At 35.6% G+C, this 20,099-nt stretch overlaps 3 protein-coding genes across 8 annotated transcripts in view; 1 reads left to right on the top strand and 2 right to left on the bottom strand.

Moving 5' to 3' along the window:
* LOC124410758 (protein argonaute-2) overlaps positions 1–19,849 on the top strand; it is a 30,560-nt gene extending 10,711 nt beyond the window's left edge. For 4 of the 6 annotated variants that reach the window (XM_046889360.1, XM_046889359.1, XM_046889357.1 and 1 more), the window contains 12 exons: positions 4,044–4,160; positions 11,084–11,221; positions 12,064–12,386; positions 13,086–13,392; positions 13,593–13,815; positions 14,244–14,391; positions 14,484–14,747; positions 15,313–15,631; positions 16,330–16,681; positions 17,347–17,680; positions 18,194–18,393; positions 19,155–19,849. In XM_046889360.1, the coding sequence (XP_046745316.1) occupies positions 4,049–4,160; positions 11,084–11,221; positions 12,064–12,386; positions 13,086–13,392; positions 13,593–13,815; positions 14,244–14,391; positions 14,484–14,747; positions 15,313–15,631; positions 16,330–16,681; positions 17,347–17,680; positions 18,194–18,393; positions 19,155–19,263 (2,829 nt within the window). In that variant the 5' untranslated portion in view covers positions 4,044–4,048 and the 3' untranslated portion in view covers positions 19,264–19,849. Of the gene's footprint in view, positions 1–4,043; positions 4,161–7,432; positions 7,749–11,083; positions 11,222–12,063; positions 12,387–13,085; positions 13,393–13,592; positions 13,816–14,243; positions 14,392–14,483; positions 14,748–15,312; positions 15,632–16,329; positions 16,682–17,346; positions 17,681–18,193; positions 18,394–19,154 lie in introns of those variants that run through there. The other 2 variants (XM_046889361.1, XM_046889362.1) reach the window with 2 other exon arrangements.
* Positions 1,228–3,168, bottom strand: LOC124410760. The gene is made up of 2 exons (XM_046889364.1): positions 2,863–3,168; positions 1,228–1,240 (listed from the first exon to the last, which is right to left on the bottom strand). The coding sequence occupies exon 1, from the start codon at positions 3,104–3,106 to the stop codon at positions 2,912–2,914; it is 195 nt and encodes a 64-aa protein (XP_046745320.1). The 5' UTR covers positions 3,107–3,168; the 3' UTR covers positions 1,228–1,240; positions 2,863–2,911.
* LOC124410759 (39S ribosomal protein L53, mitochondrial) lies at positions 3,290–5,915 on the bottom strand. Its single transcript, XM_046889363.1, has 3 exons — positions 5,679–5,915; positions 3,745–3,857; positions 3,290–3,618 (listed from the first exon to the last, which is right to left on the bottom strand). Exons 1-3 carry the CDS (start codon positions 5,822–5,824, stop codon positions 3,473–3,475), a joined length of 405 nt encoding a protein of 134 aa, XP_046745319.1. The 5' UTR covers positions 5,825–5,915; the 3' UTR covers positions 3,290–3,472.
* Positions 19,850–20,099: the final 250 nt, after the last annotated feature.

Below are 20,099 nucleotides of genomic sequence, written 5' to 3'. Positions count from 1 at the left end.
CCTAGGATTCTATCTCATCTACTAAATTTTCAATTTTTCTCGTTTTTGTGCCATCATCGAAGGTGAAATGATGGTTAAAATATTCTTGCTGCCAGTCAGATTGACCTAAAACATTGCTCGATAATCGGTGAACACTTTAAATTATAGTACAGCCGAACTAGAATTCGAAACGTATCAATGGTAGCCATGTTGACCTGTTTTAATCGCCATTCTGATTGGTGAAATTGCAGTAGGTTAAATGCGACAAGATATTTTTTCCTTACTTTAGCCGCAAGATTTTGTACATTCCATTATGAATTGTAACTTTAACTGCAAATTATACAACGCACAGATTTCGGTCTATTATTATACCTTGAAGGAGAATGGAAAGTTATTGAAAACGATGTATTTTTATTAACAGTGGTGTATGCACAGATTTTCAAATCACTTCATAACTCGAGCAACGCGACATCTCCGAGATTTACATCATCTTCGTCATCATCATCAGTGTCGCTCAAGTCATTGAAGATTCATCCTCATCTCTACTTTCATCTTTACACACTGGTCATCCACATCAGCGAGGTTCTCTTCATCTTCGTCGTCAACAGCGTCTCTGCACAGTTGTGAGACTATCATCTACATCTTCATCTGCATCGACGTGGAACAATTTAATAAACATATGTGTATTGACCATATAAATACCTAAATAATATTACATAAAACAAGAAATGATATCGTGAATTGTAAACAAGATTTTATACAATAATATATTCGCGCAGTACTTCCACGCGATAAAATTTATTTAACAGGAATTTACCGAGCAGGGAAATCTGCCGTGGTTTACCACACAGATTATACGGTATATTCTGACGTGTGATAACGTCTACGGATTTTTTTTTTCCTTTTAAAGAAAACTTCTATTATCACCTCGTTCGAACTTCTATTATAATATGTGCAGTGCTCATGGTAAAGTGAAGCTGAGTCTTTACTGTAAGATTAAGACGGCTGGTGGTTTCTCTTTATACTTTTAGCCATTTTTGTTACGTTCTTTATCAAATTCTCATTCAGCTGCGGTTTAGTGTTTTATACCAAGTTTTAGAGTTTACACTACGGTACATTCATAATGTGAAAAATAGCAGTTAAAATCCACCAAAAGAGAACTGCAGTCGCCATATTTTTTATCATCATGAGGATATGCGGTTAGTTTTATCAGTCAAGCTCTACGTTCTAAATGGAAATTGAGCTACTTCAAGTCATTTCTCTGTCAAGACTTGCCAGTTTCTGGTTTTATATCCGTCACAGCGTGATCATGGTTCTGCCCACTGCAAAGATTACCGTGAATGAAATGCGTAATTTTTGCAATTTCGGTCTGCTTCAAGGTCAGTAAATATCCTTTACTGGAGACATTTTATAGTGATGAAAATCCCTGCCGTCCATTTTGATTTTCAAAAGTACGTCATTTAAAAATGTTCTACGTTACAAATTTGAGACTAGAAAAGTAGTATAAAAAACCTGAGTGAAATATTTTTTTAGATTTGTTCGATGTTGGAAAAATCATCATGTACAATTTTTTTTTTCAGCAATTTAACATTTTTCAGCGTTTTGTAAATATTTTTCTGAAATAACGCTCGAGCGACGAAATGCTCAACATTTTCTTTCACACATGGGAAATTCCCCGACAGAGTTCCCTGATTTTCAAATTTTTGTAATAAAATACATCTTGGCAAAACTTCGGTGAATTCGCTTCCTGTTCGAGACCGGTAATCATCGTTATTAAAAATTCTAGATTTAAATACAGCGGTCGATAGGTTATGAAGAGCATAAGGGGTAGACATAACGATTATATAATATTTACCGAAACAAATGAACTCTTTCGAATCCGTTGATAGTAGTTAACATTTATTCAATAAAAACAACAGAATCCACACAATATAAGTGTATTTTATGTAAATTATTTTTTCACGATATGGTGAAGACTTAATCGTAACAAAACAATTGAAGAATGAAAATGTTGTTGTTTCCGTCGAGAAAAGTGTCTGTCATTCGCTCATTCACTCGTTAAAAAGACGAAAAGGGATGAAACTTATCGGTCAACGAGTAGAAGTTCTTGTGACTGAAGGAAAAAAATTTCAGCCGCATTGTAAAGGCGAAATTGAATGTATATTCCGTGAGTTCACGCCGGTACCTTCGTAAAGACCAATTGATCAATCGTGTGTTACGTTATTTTCTAATTTTAGGACTAGAATAATGTTCGAGAATCACGGTTTAACTTGAAAATAAACAGAGTTACCAAGCATAAGGGTGTTAATAATTATATGTATATCGTAACACTCTTTCCACTAACATCAGTCAAACTGATTTCGATTGTTTTATTTTGTACGAGGCTGCAGCAAGACCCTGCTTATTCGAAAATAAATACAAGTATTCAATACCTTTAACTTTTATTCGAATTTATTTCTCATTGAAAAAATCAAGTGGCGAGAATTTTTAATTGCATCATTTAATTGATATTTCATTTTAACGTAAAACAGAAAATACAATCGAAAAATATCGAAGAACAACTGAGTCAGGATGGCTATAATGAATAATAGAAATTAAATTGTCTGAAGACTTGTAGAGGATGTAAAATTTTTTCAGCCACAAAGAAATTACAACTTAATCATCTCATCAACTGGAGAAAATCAATAAAACATTTTCAAATTTGCCATAAATATTGCCATGAATGTTTTTACATGGTGGAATATTCCGTGGATAGAAAATGAATGAAAGTTCTGAAAAATCTGTGAAATTCAGGGTATATTGAAGTATAATTTTTTCAATTACAACCCTGACGATACAAATAAAAGTTTAGTTGTAGAATATTATCTTCATAAATCGAGTGACTTCGCATCGGCTAAAAATTAGTGAAAAGCCAATTACGGCGAAAGAAAATTTATTCGACAGGTTTCAGAGTAATGAATCTGGATAAAATGAAGGCGAGTACCAAGGTACCGGTGACAAAACACGCGACAAATATGTACCAAGTTTCCTCGTCAAAAACGTCTGTAAATGCAGGCACCTGATTGTACAAAGTGTCGATAAGTTTCATATTGTAGTCTTTGTGGCTACCACCTGAACGTCCTGCCATTTTGACTAGCGTTTGTTTTCTACTTTAGATGGTAGAAAAATTCAAAATCGAAAATTCTCGAACACCGATCTCAGAATTGACGGGGTAACTTTGCAAAATTCCAAGAAACAAGTAGACAAAGAAGAAAAATATCCGATCTTATGGAAAATGAAGCTGGGATTGTTTGAGACTTACAAATGAATATCTTCTGTTCTTTTTTTTTTTTTTTTTTTGGTTTGTTTTTTTCTTGTTCACACGTTTACTTTATAATATTATAATATTTTCTAAATTTCTAGTTACGTCTAATAATTATTTTCTATTTATGAACAAGAAGATAAAGAATCGGATCAGATACAGACAGCAGAGTTATTAAAATGATAGATTTATCTATCGCCGCTTCCTTTCTGATTTAGTTTTCAATCCGACAACCGGTTCTTCGACTGGTGCTTGACTGCTTATGTACTTGTTCAAGAGCTGCAGGAGCTCCAAAGTTGTCAGGTTTGCAGATTTGAAAATGATGTTCTCTCCGCTGTCTGTAACCAAAAATTAAAAATTGATAATCATCGACGGTGATAGTTAGAGGATTTTGAAAAATTTCAGAATCATACTTTTTTTTATCTTTACTGGAAATAGAATATTAAACAACATACGCTACTCACTCAGATTGAAGGTGACGGACGGTTCAGATCGATCGCATAGTACATGAGCTTTCACACGACAGTTTGTATTAGTTGCTGCAACTTTTGGCCCAGTCAGGTAATACATAAACGACCTGTGAAAAACAAAATAAAAATATACATTTTACAATTTGCATTTCATCTCCGACAAAGATTTCGAAGAAAATATTAAAGGATGTATTTTCTTATGGAAAAAAAAAAAACGATTTGTATCTATGCGTAATTGTTGCATATAAATAAAAAATAACATAGAATACTCATTTTCACAAATTTTGTTACAGACAGAATGGCGCAAATGGAACAGCAGCTACCGATACAGGTGCCAGACTTGAGCACCTTACGGATTACAACCGCAGTCTCAATGCTAGGAAAGGCTTATGGATGTGGTCAATGCAGCGGTGAGTTAAAGAATGATTTACTTTTCTCCCTTTTACTTTTCTTAAAAGAAAACACATTTTTGTCTGCAAATCTATTCTGCTTTGAATATTTTCATGCAAAAAAATTTAGGTATCTGATGCTTTACACTTTTCATTATTATCATAATCGCAAGGTTTTTACGCACTTTTGATCAATTTTAACCCTTGGAATTGATTTTTTATTCAAGTAAGTTGACGAAAAATTTAATAACAGTTGAGTCATCAAAAATGGTAACCGTAAAAACCGTATTTTTTTAATGAAACAATATCAAGCGGTAATTAAGCTTCCTAAAATAATTATATCTTTATTGATTTACTTGTTTCTTTATACTACAGAGGTGTGAATAAACATATGTAATTGATACGAAAATACAGAATCCAAAGGTACATACGTAATAAAGGATATGCAAAAGTAAAGTATTTATATATATATGATTTGAACATAAACTAAAAGTACACAAACAAAATTAGCAAAGCTATATAAGTTAACGTGCATTAAAATAATATGCAAGGCTTGAAGAGAAGTATAAAATGTTCCTTTAGAACTGAGGAACCATATGTTGGTTTTTAATTTATTTTTGTTTCTGATTTAGTTTTTGTCTTCAATTCCTAGTATTTATTATAATTGATACAGCAACGAAAAATTTTCATACACCTTGTTCGAAACTCTGCCCAAAACTACAGTTTCTAAACCCTATTATGCTCGGCATATATTATACCCTCATAATTGAATAATCTTTAGAACGAAACATGTAAATTCAGGATTAAAATCGATGGCTAATAATTATATATATTCTACAACTTTACTTCTGCTACTCCAATTCCTCTGCGAACATCGAAAGATTGAAACAATACGGGCGTTCGATTTTCAAATATGAACTCGGCGAGTGCAATATTTTGTTCCAAAACAAAGCATTCGAAATTTGAAAATAGTTTACAATTAACAGAGTCCGAATTTAACTTCCTATACGAGAAATTGATGGGGCGGGGTTAGAAACGGGATGCAGAGAATAAATATGATCGGTTTTCAGCGAGTGAAAATAGGTGTTAGATACGTGCGGTGAAAATTAGTCTCGGAAATCGTAATACCTGAAGGTAATTTCGTAAAACTTCTGTTTCCGTGGTTAATTTTCAGAGGCTGAAACTAGTCGAGTTATACCGAGCAACTCCCGAATTCTACGTTCTAACGTTGATCGGGTTGAAGAAAATAATAAAACACTTCTCTCACTGCCTATATTGCAATACCGGTGTTAAAATAACGCCGACCTCCTTTTTTCTATTATACGCAGCGCGTCTGTGTCGGATTTAGGGTTGTTCGTATATCGTAAATCGGTATACCGTCGTCTGCTACGCTGATGACGTCATGCGCATGCGCTTTAAGATGGCGGCGGCAATTATTAGCATCATGCGCTGACGTCACGTCGCTGGTCACGTGCCAAGCATATTACACATGCGCGTTAGGCTGTGCCATCTAGATCCTAAATATCGTCGGCAACTAACCTCGTCGCTTCGATATTGCTGCCGAAAGGGTCGAACGCGATGGAGATCTTCTTTACAGGCTTCAAATTTACACTCTTTAACTGTTTGCTCAATGCACTGAAGACACCAGCCGATCGCTTCACCGTACCGCTCAGCGGGATCGACATGTTGCTTGATTATGAGTCGTTATATTCGTTAACCTAATGAAAAACAACGGTTTCAATCCCCTACCCACAGCCTAGCTTATAGCTACACGACTATATCAATCTTTCGAGTATCGACTTCGAAGCCATCGTGTTCGTAGCACCATCTATAAGAATTCGCGGTAAATTCTAATTTGTTATGGTCAGGAACGTCGGAAAAACCGTTCTGCAAAGATATTCGACCAAAATGTATTTTACTTTTTACATTTATTACATTTAGTATATATGAAGTGTATTGAATGTTCTACATATATATTTTTTACACTTTTTGATACTCTTGACAATTCGCAAGATTTTAGGACATGATTTAAGAAATTTTATGTTTCATTTTCAAACTTTAAAATTCAACCGTTCATACATGCAATTTGTCATAGATTGGATAAAACCACGGGCCGCATAGCAAAAATTATAATTTGCTTATGTTTTCCATAGCATCAAGCTAAACGGACCTCGAATTTGGCTCACCGGGTCCGCGAGAAGTTGTCCACCCCTGCCGTAGTTTCTTTTTTACCGGCGGATTTTGCACAGCTCTAAACGAAGCTGCTGCCATCTAGTGTTTTTGTTGTCATCAAATGCTGAAGGCATGCTTTGAACCTAGTGTTACATTGGCAGCACTGTAACTCAGTATTCCAATCACTGAAATATATATAACTGGAACGCGCACGGGTATCCTGAGGTAAAGGCTATCGGCGCACCAAGAGAGAAGCAAGAAAGGTGACCACCTCTCTCACTCTCTCTATTGTACAACCTCAAAAAATGAACACGACTCTATCACTTTTAGTCGTTCATCGGATATCATGGTAGATAACATTTTTGCTTCGACGGTACAGCGCATGCGCACCACCTAATAGAAAGAAACAGGTGGTCACCTTTGAGCTATCTCTCTCTCTCTTTCTCACTCTCTCTCTCTCTCTATGCTACCCCTACCAACTTGGTGCGCGTTCCAGTTATAATACGGACGCTTTCCTTTTATATAAATTTTCTGACACAAATCGACACTGAGTGACTTCATTGGTGGGATCTAACGGAATAGGCCACTGAAATCACAGTGTCAGAAAATTGACGTAGAAGGAAAGCCCACTACATTTCAGTGCTTCCAACAGTATTTTCCACGTAACCACCATAGTCAAAGCTGCCAATTTCAAGTGCCAAAAATAACCACCTCCACATGACACGCTGAACCCAATTGTCGGGTTTTGTTTATAAACAAGGTCACCGATAGTTTACTTTTTCTTATTAAAAGCTTCACTGTACTATTCAAGCTCCACGTTCATTGTTTGATTTCTTATTGTTTTTTCAGTTCAAATTGTGTTTTTCTATTCCTCCATGCACGGAAATTAATTAAAAAAAAAAAAAAAAAAAAAAAACACTGAACATAAACAGAAACGTTTGCAATACACCTTAAAAGAAAATATGTATAGTAATCGTTGAAATGAGTGATAAAAAATTCGTTAAAGAATTCATTGATTGAGAAGTTGACATACCGTTGAGACGTGAATTACAATACTTAATTTTGGATTTGTTTAAATAATTAAGTTTTCATGCTTATACCGCGGTGCATATTAAGCGGCAAGAGGTTGCAGCAATATTCGTATTTTGTAGTTGTCAGGTTGACAACTTGGTGGCACTAGCCAATTGATATAATAGTGACCAATAAGGTGCTGGCTGGTGTCAGCCATTGCAAAAGTAAAGCAGGCAATATCTGGCTCGCCTGGCCTCCGAGCAGTGTGGTGTTGTGCAGGGGGAAGTTGTGTTGTGTGGCCAAGTGGGTTTTGTGTTGTGAAAAACCAAAAAAAACAACAACTTTTTTTATACTTAATTTATTAGTGATAGTCGTCATTTCGCGTATCCGACCATCATCATCCAAAAATGTACCCTGTAGGCCAGCGTGAGTATATTTACATTTAATATTAGTATAAAGAGAGCAAGAAGATAACGGTAGAGGGTGAAGGGAAGCGGAAAGAAAGGGAGAAACTGAAAATGAGGAAAATAATATAATCAACAGACAGTACAACTGCGACAGAACAGAAACATCAACAAAAAGAAACTACGTTATTCGTTTGTTGCACACGCTTACAGGGCACGCAGTGTTGGAGGCAGGCAGGCAAGCACGCACGGACGCACGCACGCTCGTTCGTTCGTTCGTTCGTTCGTTCGTTCGTTCGTTCGTTCGTCGTTCGTACGCACGTATTTTCCCCCCCTCGTCTGCCTACAAACGAAAATAGGTCACAGGTTATTAAAAACTGAACAGGCGCGTACGTGCGATATAAAGGATAATTAGAACACGGAGAGAGAATAGCGATTAAAATCGCCAGGATTCATATCACCGAGTAGCCAAACTTCCTAGAGAGCGAACGGCGTCCGAGAAACTGGACGACGACTCATCAAGCGATCGGAGAATACGCTCCTTAACGCTAGTCGATTCACCCCGAGAGCCTCTTTGTTCACAGCTCCTGGCGTTTCCTCGGCTAGTCGTAGCTCGAAATGAATTACCGTTTGATTCCATTTCGACAGTTTTCAGACACTCGACATCGATAATTCCTTGTCGTATATATTACACGCCGTTTCGCGTGACCTCGAATGAACCCGAGGCTCTAACTCTTCTATGTTTCGACACGCGCGCGAATACCTCTCTGCAGGCTACCTAGCGCTTGTTTCTTCGTTCGATCGTCGCTTGTTTAACGTTTGCCTAGATGCGTCATAGACAAGCCAAGGGAAACACCTATAGGACTAGTTATGCTTAATCTGCAAACCTTTTCGGCCAACGCGGAACGTATCCGCTTTATTTTCAAAGCTACTAGACGAAAATTTAAGGGGGTGCTTTCGTCGATTTTGATGTTGTCGTATATATCTCTAAATATCGAAGACTATGTATCTCAAACACGAAAAAGAGCTTAACAGCGCCATTCTATATGGAATTCCGAATAAAAATACTTCAATACATTTTCATTTGACGCAGAAATAAAGGAATAGAATGAATAATATGAATTTACTATTGCGATTTCTTAGAAACTGCGATGAAACTGATATCTTGCAAATGCAACTGCTACGAAGTTATATTCTAAAACTCCAGAATAGAGATTTTTTGTTTTATGTTTCGTTACGTTAACCTTGCTAACTTCAAACTCGTATGTTTTAACCCTGTACTATAATACTTTTCAGTAATAAAAAGCCTGATAACCATGTTGATTATCCTTGCGGTGATTATTTCTACCCTGTAAAACCTGCTGATGTATACAAATATGATATATGATAAACACAAATTAATAACAAACACATACACAAATAATTGAATACAAATGGCAGGGCTCAATTGTTTCATTTTCCTTCTCTTCATCTGCTTCCACGCGGAATGAAATATACTAAATCAATAATTTCCTCCATGGAAATTCTAGTAATTTTATTGTCCAGCTGCTTGGTGTATTTACGAAGTTCAAGCAGTATATATACTCGAATGGATCAATTGTGTGGTTACCGCATTGACTGACGAATTGTCGAAGACAGCGAAACCAATCCGTTATATTTTTAAGTCCACTTCGATCGAATAAATGTTGTCAGAAAGCGCATGCAAATAATTAAAAAATTTGAAATCCGATTATCTCATGAGCTGAAGCATTGTACATAATTAATATTATCAGAGATAATTTTTGGAGAACTTGTAAAGCATTGCTTGTGTCAAAAAGACAATAATCGGCCTTGCCCACCAATGCAAACCTCATTGTCACGTAACCGGAATTCTGTTCATGTTGCGTGTCCACTTTCTGATCGATACAAAATAACTAAAGGGCTATATTAGTTCAATCACTGCCAAATTTTCTATTCCACCAAAAATAGTGGTACAGAATAATAATTGCTTGGCTGTAACCAAATGTCATCCTATTCGCAGATGCAACATCTGTTGCTGTTTTTGATAATATATATTCAAGCTTTTTGAAAACAAGTCAAGCTGTTAGACAATCGCATTGAATCGTTTCAACATTTATTTCACTAACAATTGGCTTGAAATTATTAATTGGTTCTAATAACACAAATTTAGTTTGAAGCAGAAAGATTGTCGAGAGAATCATATTTGAGCAATTGACATTTGAATTAGTGTTGTGTAAAACAATATTAGATACTTTTTCGTAGTTTTTTTGAACTCGATCAGAGGATGTATCTCATTCTTTCTTAAAGGTCGACCCTAAGCTTTAAGCATAATGGCTATTACTTTTATTCGGTTTAACAACCAATGAGAATAATGAAATTAAATCCAATTTTATTGTATCACAAAAGTAGATTCCCAAGAAAGAGCAACGCAGATGCCAACTTCAATTTTTCACAAAGTTCAGTCCTGAAATTTCACTCAGTGTTACTTTATAGCTATTCGTTCATTTACATACTTTAAATTCTAATTAATTATGATTCTAATAATTAATTTATCTCGTAGACACAGTATTAGTATTGATAGATTTTTTTCAGAGACTACACGTAGTTGCTTATTTATGTCTTACTTCTCTTTTTGTTGTTATATTGATCCGCCTTAATTTATCACCAAATCTAAACACCAAATTAGAGCTTACGTAAATATATTTACGGAGAGTTGAGAAATCCATGAATTTCATTTCAGGATATTGACTTTTTCCTTCTTATCAAAAGATAATTATCAAATACATTTTGACAATATGTATTTCTCTCAATATATTTTTTACTTCTGTTCCTCAATTATTGTTTCACCAAATTAGGCTTTCTCGCATTCTCTTTGCAATATTGCCCTTCCTTCCATTCTCTTCTTAATTTTTATTGAATTTTTATCAATCTTGTAAATTATTGCACAATATTCGAGAAAGTTGTTTCGTTTCGTTTTCTTCATTATTTTAACTGCTGGCTGTTATAAAATACAATTTTCCTTATAATTGATGACTTAATAAAAATATTCTCAGCTGTGTCACTCGTTTTTCAAACTTGGACAATCCGTGGTCGTTCAAGTAAGACGTTAGGAAAGCAAAATCCAAAACTATCTCACTTCTTGAAATTTATTCTCTGATCCACAATTTAGATTTGTTAGCTGGAAAAAAGTTTTCACAACATTTGTTCGATCTATTCGTCGAATCTGTTTGTTATTTCGTTTAAATCAATTGTTATTCTGTAATAATGTACGGTCTTAACTATAGACTTATTTTGCCGAACATTTCCCTGAGAAATATGTAAAGCTTGCATTTTTCACCGATCGAATGTTACTTGCAGCTCCGCCACCTGGGCCAACGACCAGCACCCCTGTAGGAACTGCTGGGGCATCAGGGAGCAGCGTCGTAGCCTCAAGCTCCTTGAGTTTGGTTCCCGCACAACAGACACACACACCTCCTCAGCCGCCTGATCTACCCAGTAAGTATACAGGCGTCTCAGAATTTTAAAACTCGCGGCTATGAATTTTGCAATGTTAATGCAACAGTTTAATGCATTTTTCAAAAACGTGTTATTTCGCAATGTCTGGAATTACTTTGTAACTCAATTCCTCTCAACATATTCTTAAATTGCAAAATAGCGACTTTTGATTCCATGTTTCGGCATATCAACGTTAGCATAGTTACAATTTTTTTATGTTCATGGATGAGGATGAATTCATAACTTTAAAATTAGTTGATAAAATTAGTTACACTTACAAAATAAACTCATTCTACTTCGATCGTACTGTCATTTACAGTTTCACGAGTTTTTACCCATTTTAAGGGTTTTAAATACTTATATTGCAAATTGACGTTACGAATGTCAACCTTGTAGAATAGAATCAGAGTATTGTGTTCGTTGCGCAAAATCTTTAGGGTATTCATAGAAAAGTTCGGAGTTTTCACAATCATATCAAATGGATCTTACAATTTCTTTTACTTTTACAAAGAACAGTTAAATGAATAATTGAATACATCAGTCACTTTGAAATTAATCCAAGTTGGATTTTCTACAAGATTTTTTTATTTACACAAACAGAACGGTTTGTAGATTTTATCCTGTCGTTTCGTTACGTAGCGTATTACAAATTATTTCTGGCCCTTGGGAAGGGCAATTCATGAAATATATTAGAAATAAAATAATGGTTTGAGAATAAGTATTTTGAAAAAATGAGTACAAGAACAAAAGAAAAGTGAAATGAATTTAAAAAAAAAAAAACAAACATTAAAGCAGAAAGGTATATTTAAATATAGTTTGAATATTGAAATGCGAATCAACAGAAGAGAAAGACGATGATTCTGACGAGCAACAACCCATTCCAGTGTTTTCATGCCCAAGAAGACCGAACATTGGAAGGGAGGGCAGGCCGATAAGCCTGAGGGCTAATCATTTTCAAATCACGATGCCGAGAGGGTTTGTCCATCACTACGACATCAACATACAGCCAGACAAATGCCCCAGGAAAGTGAACAGGGAAATCATTGAAACTATGGTTCGGTCTTACAGCAAGATATTCGGCACTCTAAAACCTGTTTTCGATGGTAGAAATAATCTTTACACTAGAGACCCATTGCCTATTGGTAATGACAGGATAGATCTTGAGGTGAGTCCCAATTTGTTTAATAGATTCATCGCCAAATTGAGAGATATTGATTGCAATTAAGAAGGAACGTAACGGCAAATATTCCGAATGGAAAATCTAAAATTTCGGAAGAATCGGCTTGATTTGAATGAACTTCCATTGACAAATCAAGTAATTTTTCAGTTGTAATGCTCCACAAACCGAGTGTGATTAAAAATTTCATAATAGGATTCCAGTCAGGAAATTAGATTGAATGTTCCTGATTTACAACATAGCATTGCAACTTATTTCTTTTTTTTAATGATTAAACTTATCTACAAAGATAGTGCGCTGCACTGAATTCTACTGCCGTTACGCTGACTTATAGATCATGTTTTTATACTCCGTTGAGGTTCATTTGAACATCTTTTGAAAAATAGTTGTTTCAATTATTCAGAGTATTTGGTTATTCGTCAATCTACGGCCGTTAGAAATTACGATACATTATATGTACGCAATATTCGTTGAGCAGACAAGTTGTATTAAAAATCGAATTATTCGAACTATTCCAAGACTCAAATCATTAAAAAGTATTCTAATCATTCCAAGTCTCGAATTATTTGGATTATTCGATTCGAATATTACTCAGTAATTCGTGTCAAATTATTAGTGATTCCAAATAATTTGCACACTCCTGATTTAAAAAAACAATTGATAATGAAAAATTATTTTAAATTGCAGGTGATTCTGCCTGGTGAAGGCAAAGACAGAGTGTTTCGAGTAGTTATAAAGTGGGTGGCTCAGGTGTCTCTCTTTGCGTTGGAAGAGGCTCTGGAAGGACGGACCAGGCAAATCCCTTACGACGCGATTCTTGCTCTGGACGTTGTAATGCGGCATTTACCATCCATGACTTACACTCCTGTCGGCAGGTCATTTTTCAGCAGCCCGGATGGCTACTATCATCCGCTCGGCGGCGGCAGAGAAGTTTGGTTCGGTTTTCATCAGTCCGTCAGGCCATCGCAGTGGAAAATGATGCTCAATATTGACGGTTAGGCTCAAGCCACGCTTCAGATTTAAAAAATCGCTGATCTATTTTGTGCTATAAAAATCAAAAGCGATGTCAATCAAATTTCATACTTCTCACAATGGCATTGTCGAATACGACTGGTTCACTTCGCTTTAACTTTTCAAAAGTCTTACTTTCAAATTCGTAAATTTCTTAATATTGTTTTCTTTCTTTTTCTGTAGTTTCTGCAACGGCGTTCTACAAGGCGCAACCTGTAATAGAATTCATGTGTGAGGTACTCGATATACGAGATATCAATGACCAGCGTAAACCACTCACCGATTCTCAGAGGGTGAAGTTTACTAAAGAAATAAAGGGCCTTAAAATTGAAATAACACATTGCGGGACTATGAGACGGAAATACAGAGTGTGCAACGTCACCAGAAAGCCTGCACAAATGCAATCGTAAGTAAAAAACACAAATATTTTTCAGTTGAAAGTCAATCTTTTTATAATCTTTTTTTACTCGCAAATAGTTTTTCAAAGGAAAAACGTAGCAGAAACAGTTTTTCGGTATTGATTGTGAAACTTTTGCCATGCATGCAAATCATTAATAACAGGAAAAGAATTGTTCTCAGCTTTGTCGTGATAATCAAGCTTTGTTTTATGTTTACCTGTTACAACGTTAAAACCCGTGACTGCAAAAGGGATAATATCGTGCACGAAAGAATGAATTAGAATGCATCAATTATAAAACGACGTATCTCAGACTAAGATCTTCCCCCTGCCTCACGTAGGCCTCGTGCCTAGCCTTTCACCCCCCAATTAGTTGCGTTTTTAGTGGACAATCCCTAATAAAAATGACTTTACTTTCATACTTTCCAACGTTTCAGATTTCCTCTGCAATTGGAAAACGGACAAACGGTGGAATGTACAGTTGCCAAATACTTCTTAGACAAATATAAAATGAAGCTAAGGTATCCGCATCTTCCGTGTCTTCAGGTCGGCCAAGAACACAAACACACTTACCTGCCACTCGAGGTAAATTTTGAAATTTTTTTAATATCTCGTACAAGTTGATAGACAATCACAAACAAATCGACGAATCGATCTAACTGTGTGATTATTCTCAGGTATGCAACATAGTGGCTGGTCAACGCTGTATAAAGAAATTAACTGACATGCAAACGTCAACGATGATCAAAGCGACGGCGCGCTCAGCACCGGATCGTGAACGCGAGATAAACAACCTAGTCAGACGCGCAGACTTTAACAACGATTCGTATGTTCAAGAATTTGGTCTCACAATATCGAACAACATGATGGAAGTCAGAGGTCGCGTCTTACCGCCACCAAAATTACAGTACGGAGGACGTGTTAGTTCTCTAAGCGGACAGGTAAGAGAACCAAGCGTCTTATTTATCTTGTTTCTTAGAAATCGATGCTTTGTCCCAATTTTAATACCAGGTCACGGTACATCGAGTATTTATCAAATTGTTGTATCCGTAAGCTACGAAGATCTGTTTGGTAAACAAAAGCTTGGATATCGATTCTTCGTTTCGAATTGTTTAAAAATTGCCAAAAACCTGGTAGATTTGGTAGATTTCATTCTGCGGTTGCTCATTTAAAATTAAGTAGGTATTCAACGATACCGGTATGAGAAAAAGAGTGTTGCATTTAGATAACTCGAATTTGATTGATTGATTTAGCGTCATTTTATGCAGAACTGATTGGACCATTCCTAGGTTATTTGCGAAAATGAAAATTTCTTTGTCCGAAAATAACTCTAAAAGGGATGGACCAATTTCAATCATCAATTTGGCGCATTGATATGGCTTGACTTGAAATAGAATTGAGGAAATTTTTACCGAAGTCGGTTTAACTATTCTCAAGCCTTTCGTCGAAGCTAGAATTTGTTAAATTAAGGATTCTAGAAACTTAATTTGTTTTTATTTTCAACAGACAAAGCAGCAGGCGCTGCCGAATCAAGGAGTGTGGGACATGAGAGGGAAGCAATTTTTCACGGGAGTCGAAATTCGGGTTTGGGCCATAGCCTGCTTCGCACCACAAAGAACTGTGCGCGAGGACGCCTTGCGAACTTTCACGACGCAGCTGCAGAAGATAAGCAACGATGCCGGAATGCCGATCATCGGACAACCCTGCTTCTGCAAATACGCCAACGGACCCGACCAGGTTGAACCCATGTTTAGATACCTCAAGACAACATTCCAGGCTTTGCAGCTCGTCTGCGTCGTTCTACCGGGGAAAACTCCCGTTTACGGTAAGAGAGCTTGAATTTTTTCTCTTTGGCATCTCCCATTTTCAACTTTGAACTTGAAATTTTCCTCTCGTCATCATTTATTGATTGAATTAATGATCAGTTGGCGCAATATAGTATTTTAAGTAAATTAATTCACATCTGGAATTGACATTAAATATTTTTTTTTTAAGGATATGCAAATAATTCAAAAGTATGAATCATTCGAATCGAGTTTGGATAAGTTGAATTTTTGGAATCGTATCTGCGAAATAATATTATTAATTTCAACAAATTAAATTCCATTTTATGTTCAAAAGAATTTTTACAGTTACAACTCTCAGTCGACTGTAAGTACTTTCGAAGCAGGATAAGAAAATTGGAGAATTTGAATAATGTTTCAAATTAATAAAATAATTCGAATTATTCGAAAACGCGAACCAATTTTCGAATAGTTTTTTTACAGTTCTATTCACTTTTTAATCACTTTTTCGAATTTCTTATCGTCTAATAAATCAGCTGCTCTACATCTTTGCTTTAAAAAAAGATAATCTACGAGTGAAAATAATTGAATAATCTTTCTAGGATTATTTGTGGCTATTTTTAAAACGAGCAACGAAATCACTGTGCAAAAGATGCAGAAATTTTATTTGTTCAAAATCGTTGTTCAGTCTTTCAAAATTCTTAACTAGTCACTTATTACCTTTCTTTATTCTCTGCAGCGGAGGTAAAGAGAGTCGGCGACACACTGCTGGGCATGGCGACGCAGTGCGTGCAGGCAAAGAACGTCAACAAAACGTCGCCGCAGACGCTGTCTAATCTGTGCCTGAAGATAAACGTCAAACTGGGCGGTATAAACAGCATTTTAGTCCCGAGTATCAGACCGAAGGTATTTAACGAGCCTGTGATATTCCTCGGCGCTGATGTCACTCATCCGCCTGCTGGCGACAATAAGAAACCAAGCATTGCCGCTGTCGTCGGAAGCATGGATGCTCATCCTTCGAGGTACGCAGCGACGGTCAGAGTTCAACAGCACAGGCAGGAAATCATCCAGGAACTCAGTTCCATGGTTAGGTGAGTGTAAAACAACTAAAAACTATCTATTCCAGCCAATTGAAATTTTTTTCTAACAGATCTTCCCTCAAATCAATAATTTTGGGGTCCATACTTTTTCATGAATTTGTAACTTATGATGAAAAAAAAATTACTACACACTTGCAAAGAATTGAGTAAACATTTTTTTTGCATTCCAATCTCAGAATAATACAATGTTAATGAATTTACAACGAAAATATATTAATATGAATGAACTAGGGTTTTATCTTTGTGCGTTCTGAATGAATCTAAATCGTTATATTATTACTGTAAAAATGTTGTTCTCGATTGAATTATTACAAATCATATGGCGATCAATTCATTGGAAATATATTTTGTTGTAATTGTAATGAAGGTCATTTACGATGGTTTCGGATAATATTGCTCTTCAGTTATTGTATAAGTCAGTCGATGTTATAAATTTCCATCAAAGTTACTCCTCTCCTTAAAATATCGTCGACGACTTTTAGACCATCTCCAATAACTTTCGTTTTTTTCCTACCAGTTAGAGTTCGACGTTAGAGAATAAAGTCAGTTCTTCTGGATCGAAAAAAAGAACAAAAAATTAAAATTTGAAATAGTCTAGTGATTATGAAAATGATTTTTTTCTCGAATAATTTACGGTTTTTTTTTAATAATTTCAGAGAGCTGCTTATAATGTTTTACAAAAGTACGGGTGGCTACAAACCTCACAGGATAATACTGTACCGCGATGGAGTGTCGGAAGGTCAATTTTTGCATGTACTTCAGCACGAACTAACGGCGATTAGAGAAGCTTGCATTAAATTGGAGAGTGAGTACAAACCCGGCATCACCTTTATCGTCGTGCAAAAACGACATCACACGAGGCTGTTTTGTGCTGACAAAAAGGAACAGAGCGGCAAGAGCGGAAACATTCCTGCTGGGACTACTGTTGATGTTTGCATCACACATCCCACTGAATTCGATTTTTATTTATGCAGCCACCAAGGCATACAGGTAAATATTATATGTATTTACTTAGAATATTGATAAGTTTTTCCTATTGAATGTCTTTTCTTTTTTCTTCACAATATGATTTGTCAGAGATTGTAAAAAATCATAATTTGTGTAAAAGTGGACACAGAATTTCGGTATATTTTAGTATAACTAGTGAAGAAAACTTAGAAGTATATCGAACTGGCTATTAGTTCTTAAATTTTGTAATTTTCGTTTAAGAACTGGGATTCTTCGGGAAATAGGTACTTTGAATCCTATCCAGTTAGGTATTCATTAAATCGAAATTACGTACAAAAAACGGTAGAAATGTGTACAAGTTGAAAAAAAAAAAAAAAAAAAAAAAAAAAAAACCGAAGTTACGAAAATGGAAAGACTCTATATAAATTTCGCGATTGTCCTACTAACTAAAATTTTAAAACAAACCACAAAGCGCACAATATTTGTAAAATCTTCAATATTCGTTAATCTGAAACTCATATTTGCCCAATTATAAATGGTTTTTGTTAATTGCAGGGCACTTCAAGGCCGTCACATTACCACGTTTTGTGGGACGACAATCACTTCGAGAGTGACGAACTTCAGTGTCTTACGTATCAGCTCTGTCACACTTACGTTAGGTGTACGAGATCAGTCAGTATTCCTGCGCCAGCTTACTACGCTCATCTGGTTGCATTCAGGGCCAGATATCATCTGGTAGAGAAGGAGCACGATAGGTAAGTAGATGCGCTAATTCGCATTTCGTACCACTTGAATATTGGAAACTAAAATCTTATTTGACGGTTAGCCATATTTAATTTTAAAACACCTCTTTTGTCGTATTTCTTTGAGTACTTTGATTCCTTGCGACAAAACTAAGGCTTCATAGCCTGCATCGAGTTGTCGCTACTTTTATATTCATATAATTTGCTGCAAACAATCCGTTGACAGCGTTGAACTGTACATGAGCTACTGGAACGGACAGAGCCATTGTTTTCGTAACACTTGACCCAATGCAATTAGTTGGCAAATGCAATGCCAAACGAAACTGTCCAAAAAAGCTTTTTACTTTTGTCCGAAAATAACAATACGAAATGCATTCTTGCAATCAATAGTAATTCAATTATAGTAAAAAATTTTTTAGGAATTATCGTTGCGTAAACTATTTTTATTCAGCATTATAGGTATATAGAATTGCACTGACTGCGGTATTTTCACATCAGTGATGCATAGACTTTGGTAATAGTTGAAATAAGTAACATTCGATGTCAGTATCCGTCAGAAAATCGAGTGTTCCGGTTAAAGAATAAAAAGCTGTTAAATTTGTCTTTAATGTTGAAAGATCATTTTTCACTAAATTGATTGAGAATTATTTGATTTTATGAAACTTTGCTTCTCTCCCAGCTTCACAATTTTGGAGTAAAAGCTACGTGTTAAAAAAACGTAATTCGTTTACTTGTCCAAGTTGTTCAACTAACATTTTATTTTCATGTTTCAGCGGCGAAGGATCGCATCAGTCTGGTTGTAGCGAAGACAGAACTCCGGGAGCAATGGCGAGAGCCATAACAGTGCATGCCGATACAAAGCGAGTCATGTACTTTGCGTAACTTGGGTCTGTGTTATTTATAAATATATACATACACATACACACACATATTATACGAAGGGTTCAGTGCTAGAGTAGCCTCTAATCTACATTGCCGATAGGGCTCGCTTTAACTATCCTAAGCCATTTAAAATGAGCGTTATCGACAACGTAGATTAGGCTACTCTGGCGTCGAACTCTTCATATTTATCATGTTTTGTTGTTTTCTAATTAAAAATCGTAAAGTAAAAAAACCAATTAAATTAACAAAGAAATAGGAGTACAATGCAAAAGGATAATGCAAAAGTACGCAAAATAGCGAATAAAAATTAGTTCATAAAAGACGTTACGCAACACCAAAAATATCGCCGAAAACGAACTAACAAATTGAAAAAAGAGAATATCGAACCAAACCCAACAACCACAAAAAAAAAGCGCTTGTACGTTATAGCACAAAAGAAATGAGATAAAATAATGCTGACGTACTGACCTTTTGATTGTGTGCTCTCGCCATATCTTTACATATGTCGTTTTGGAAAATCGTTTTATTCGAGATTAAACGGTTTTTCCCTTCTCATTACTGTACGTAGGCTATACTTAAAAGTTGAAGAAAAAAACTTTACTTTTGACAATCCTGCTTGAGTGATATAATAATGTTCTCTTCCGCTTTCTTCTACGTTCTCTTCTTTTCTTACTTTACAATTTTTCTTTTTGATTTTAATTCATTCTAATATTCCGTCGTTAGTATCACCGTTATTATTAATGTTGTTATTAGTATTATTACCACTATTCTTGTAAATTATTGCAGTTTTTATCATTTTTTTCTATTTTTTTTTCTATTTTTTTTCTATTTTTTTT

Source organism: Diprion similis, chromosome 10, assembly GCF_021155765.1.
Source record: "Diprion similis isolate iyDipSimi1 chromosome 10, iyDipSimi1.1, whole genome shotgun sequence".
Lineage (NCBI taxonomy): Eukaryota > Metazoa > Arthropoda > Insecta > Hymenoptera > Diprionidae > Diprion > Diprion similis.
This window is presented reverse-complemented; position numbering and strand designations above follow the sequence as displayed.

Bases quoted from the DNA above. Each gene is read 5' to 3' on its own strand.
- LOC124410760 (XM_046889364.1), bottom strand. From the start codon at position 3,106: ATGGCAGGACGTTCAGGTGGTAGCCACAAAGACTACAATATGAAACTT.
- LOC124410759 (XM_046889363.1), bottom strand. From the start codon at position 5,824: ATGTCGATCCCGCTGAGCGGTACGGTGAAGCGATCGGCTGGTGTCTTC. The intron at 3,858-5,678 runs GTTAGTTGCCGA...TGTTTTTCACAG, and splicing joins AGCAATATCGAAGCGACGAG to GTCGTTTATGTATTACCTGA. The intron at 3,619-3,744 runs GTGAGTAGCGTA...TTTTGGTTACAG, and splicing joins GTCCGTCACCTTCAATCTGA to ACAGCGGAGAGAACATCATT.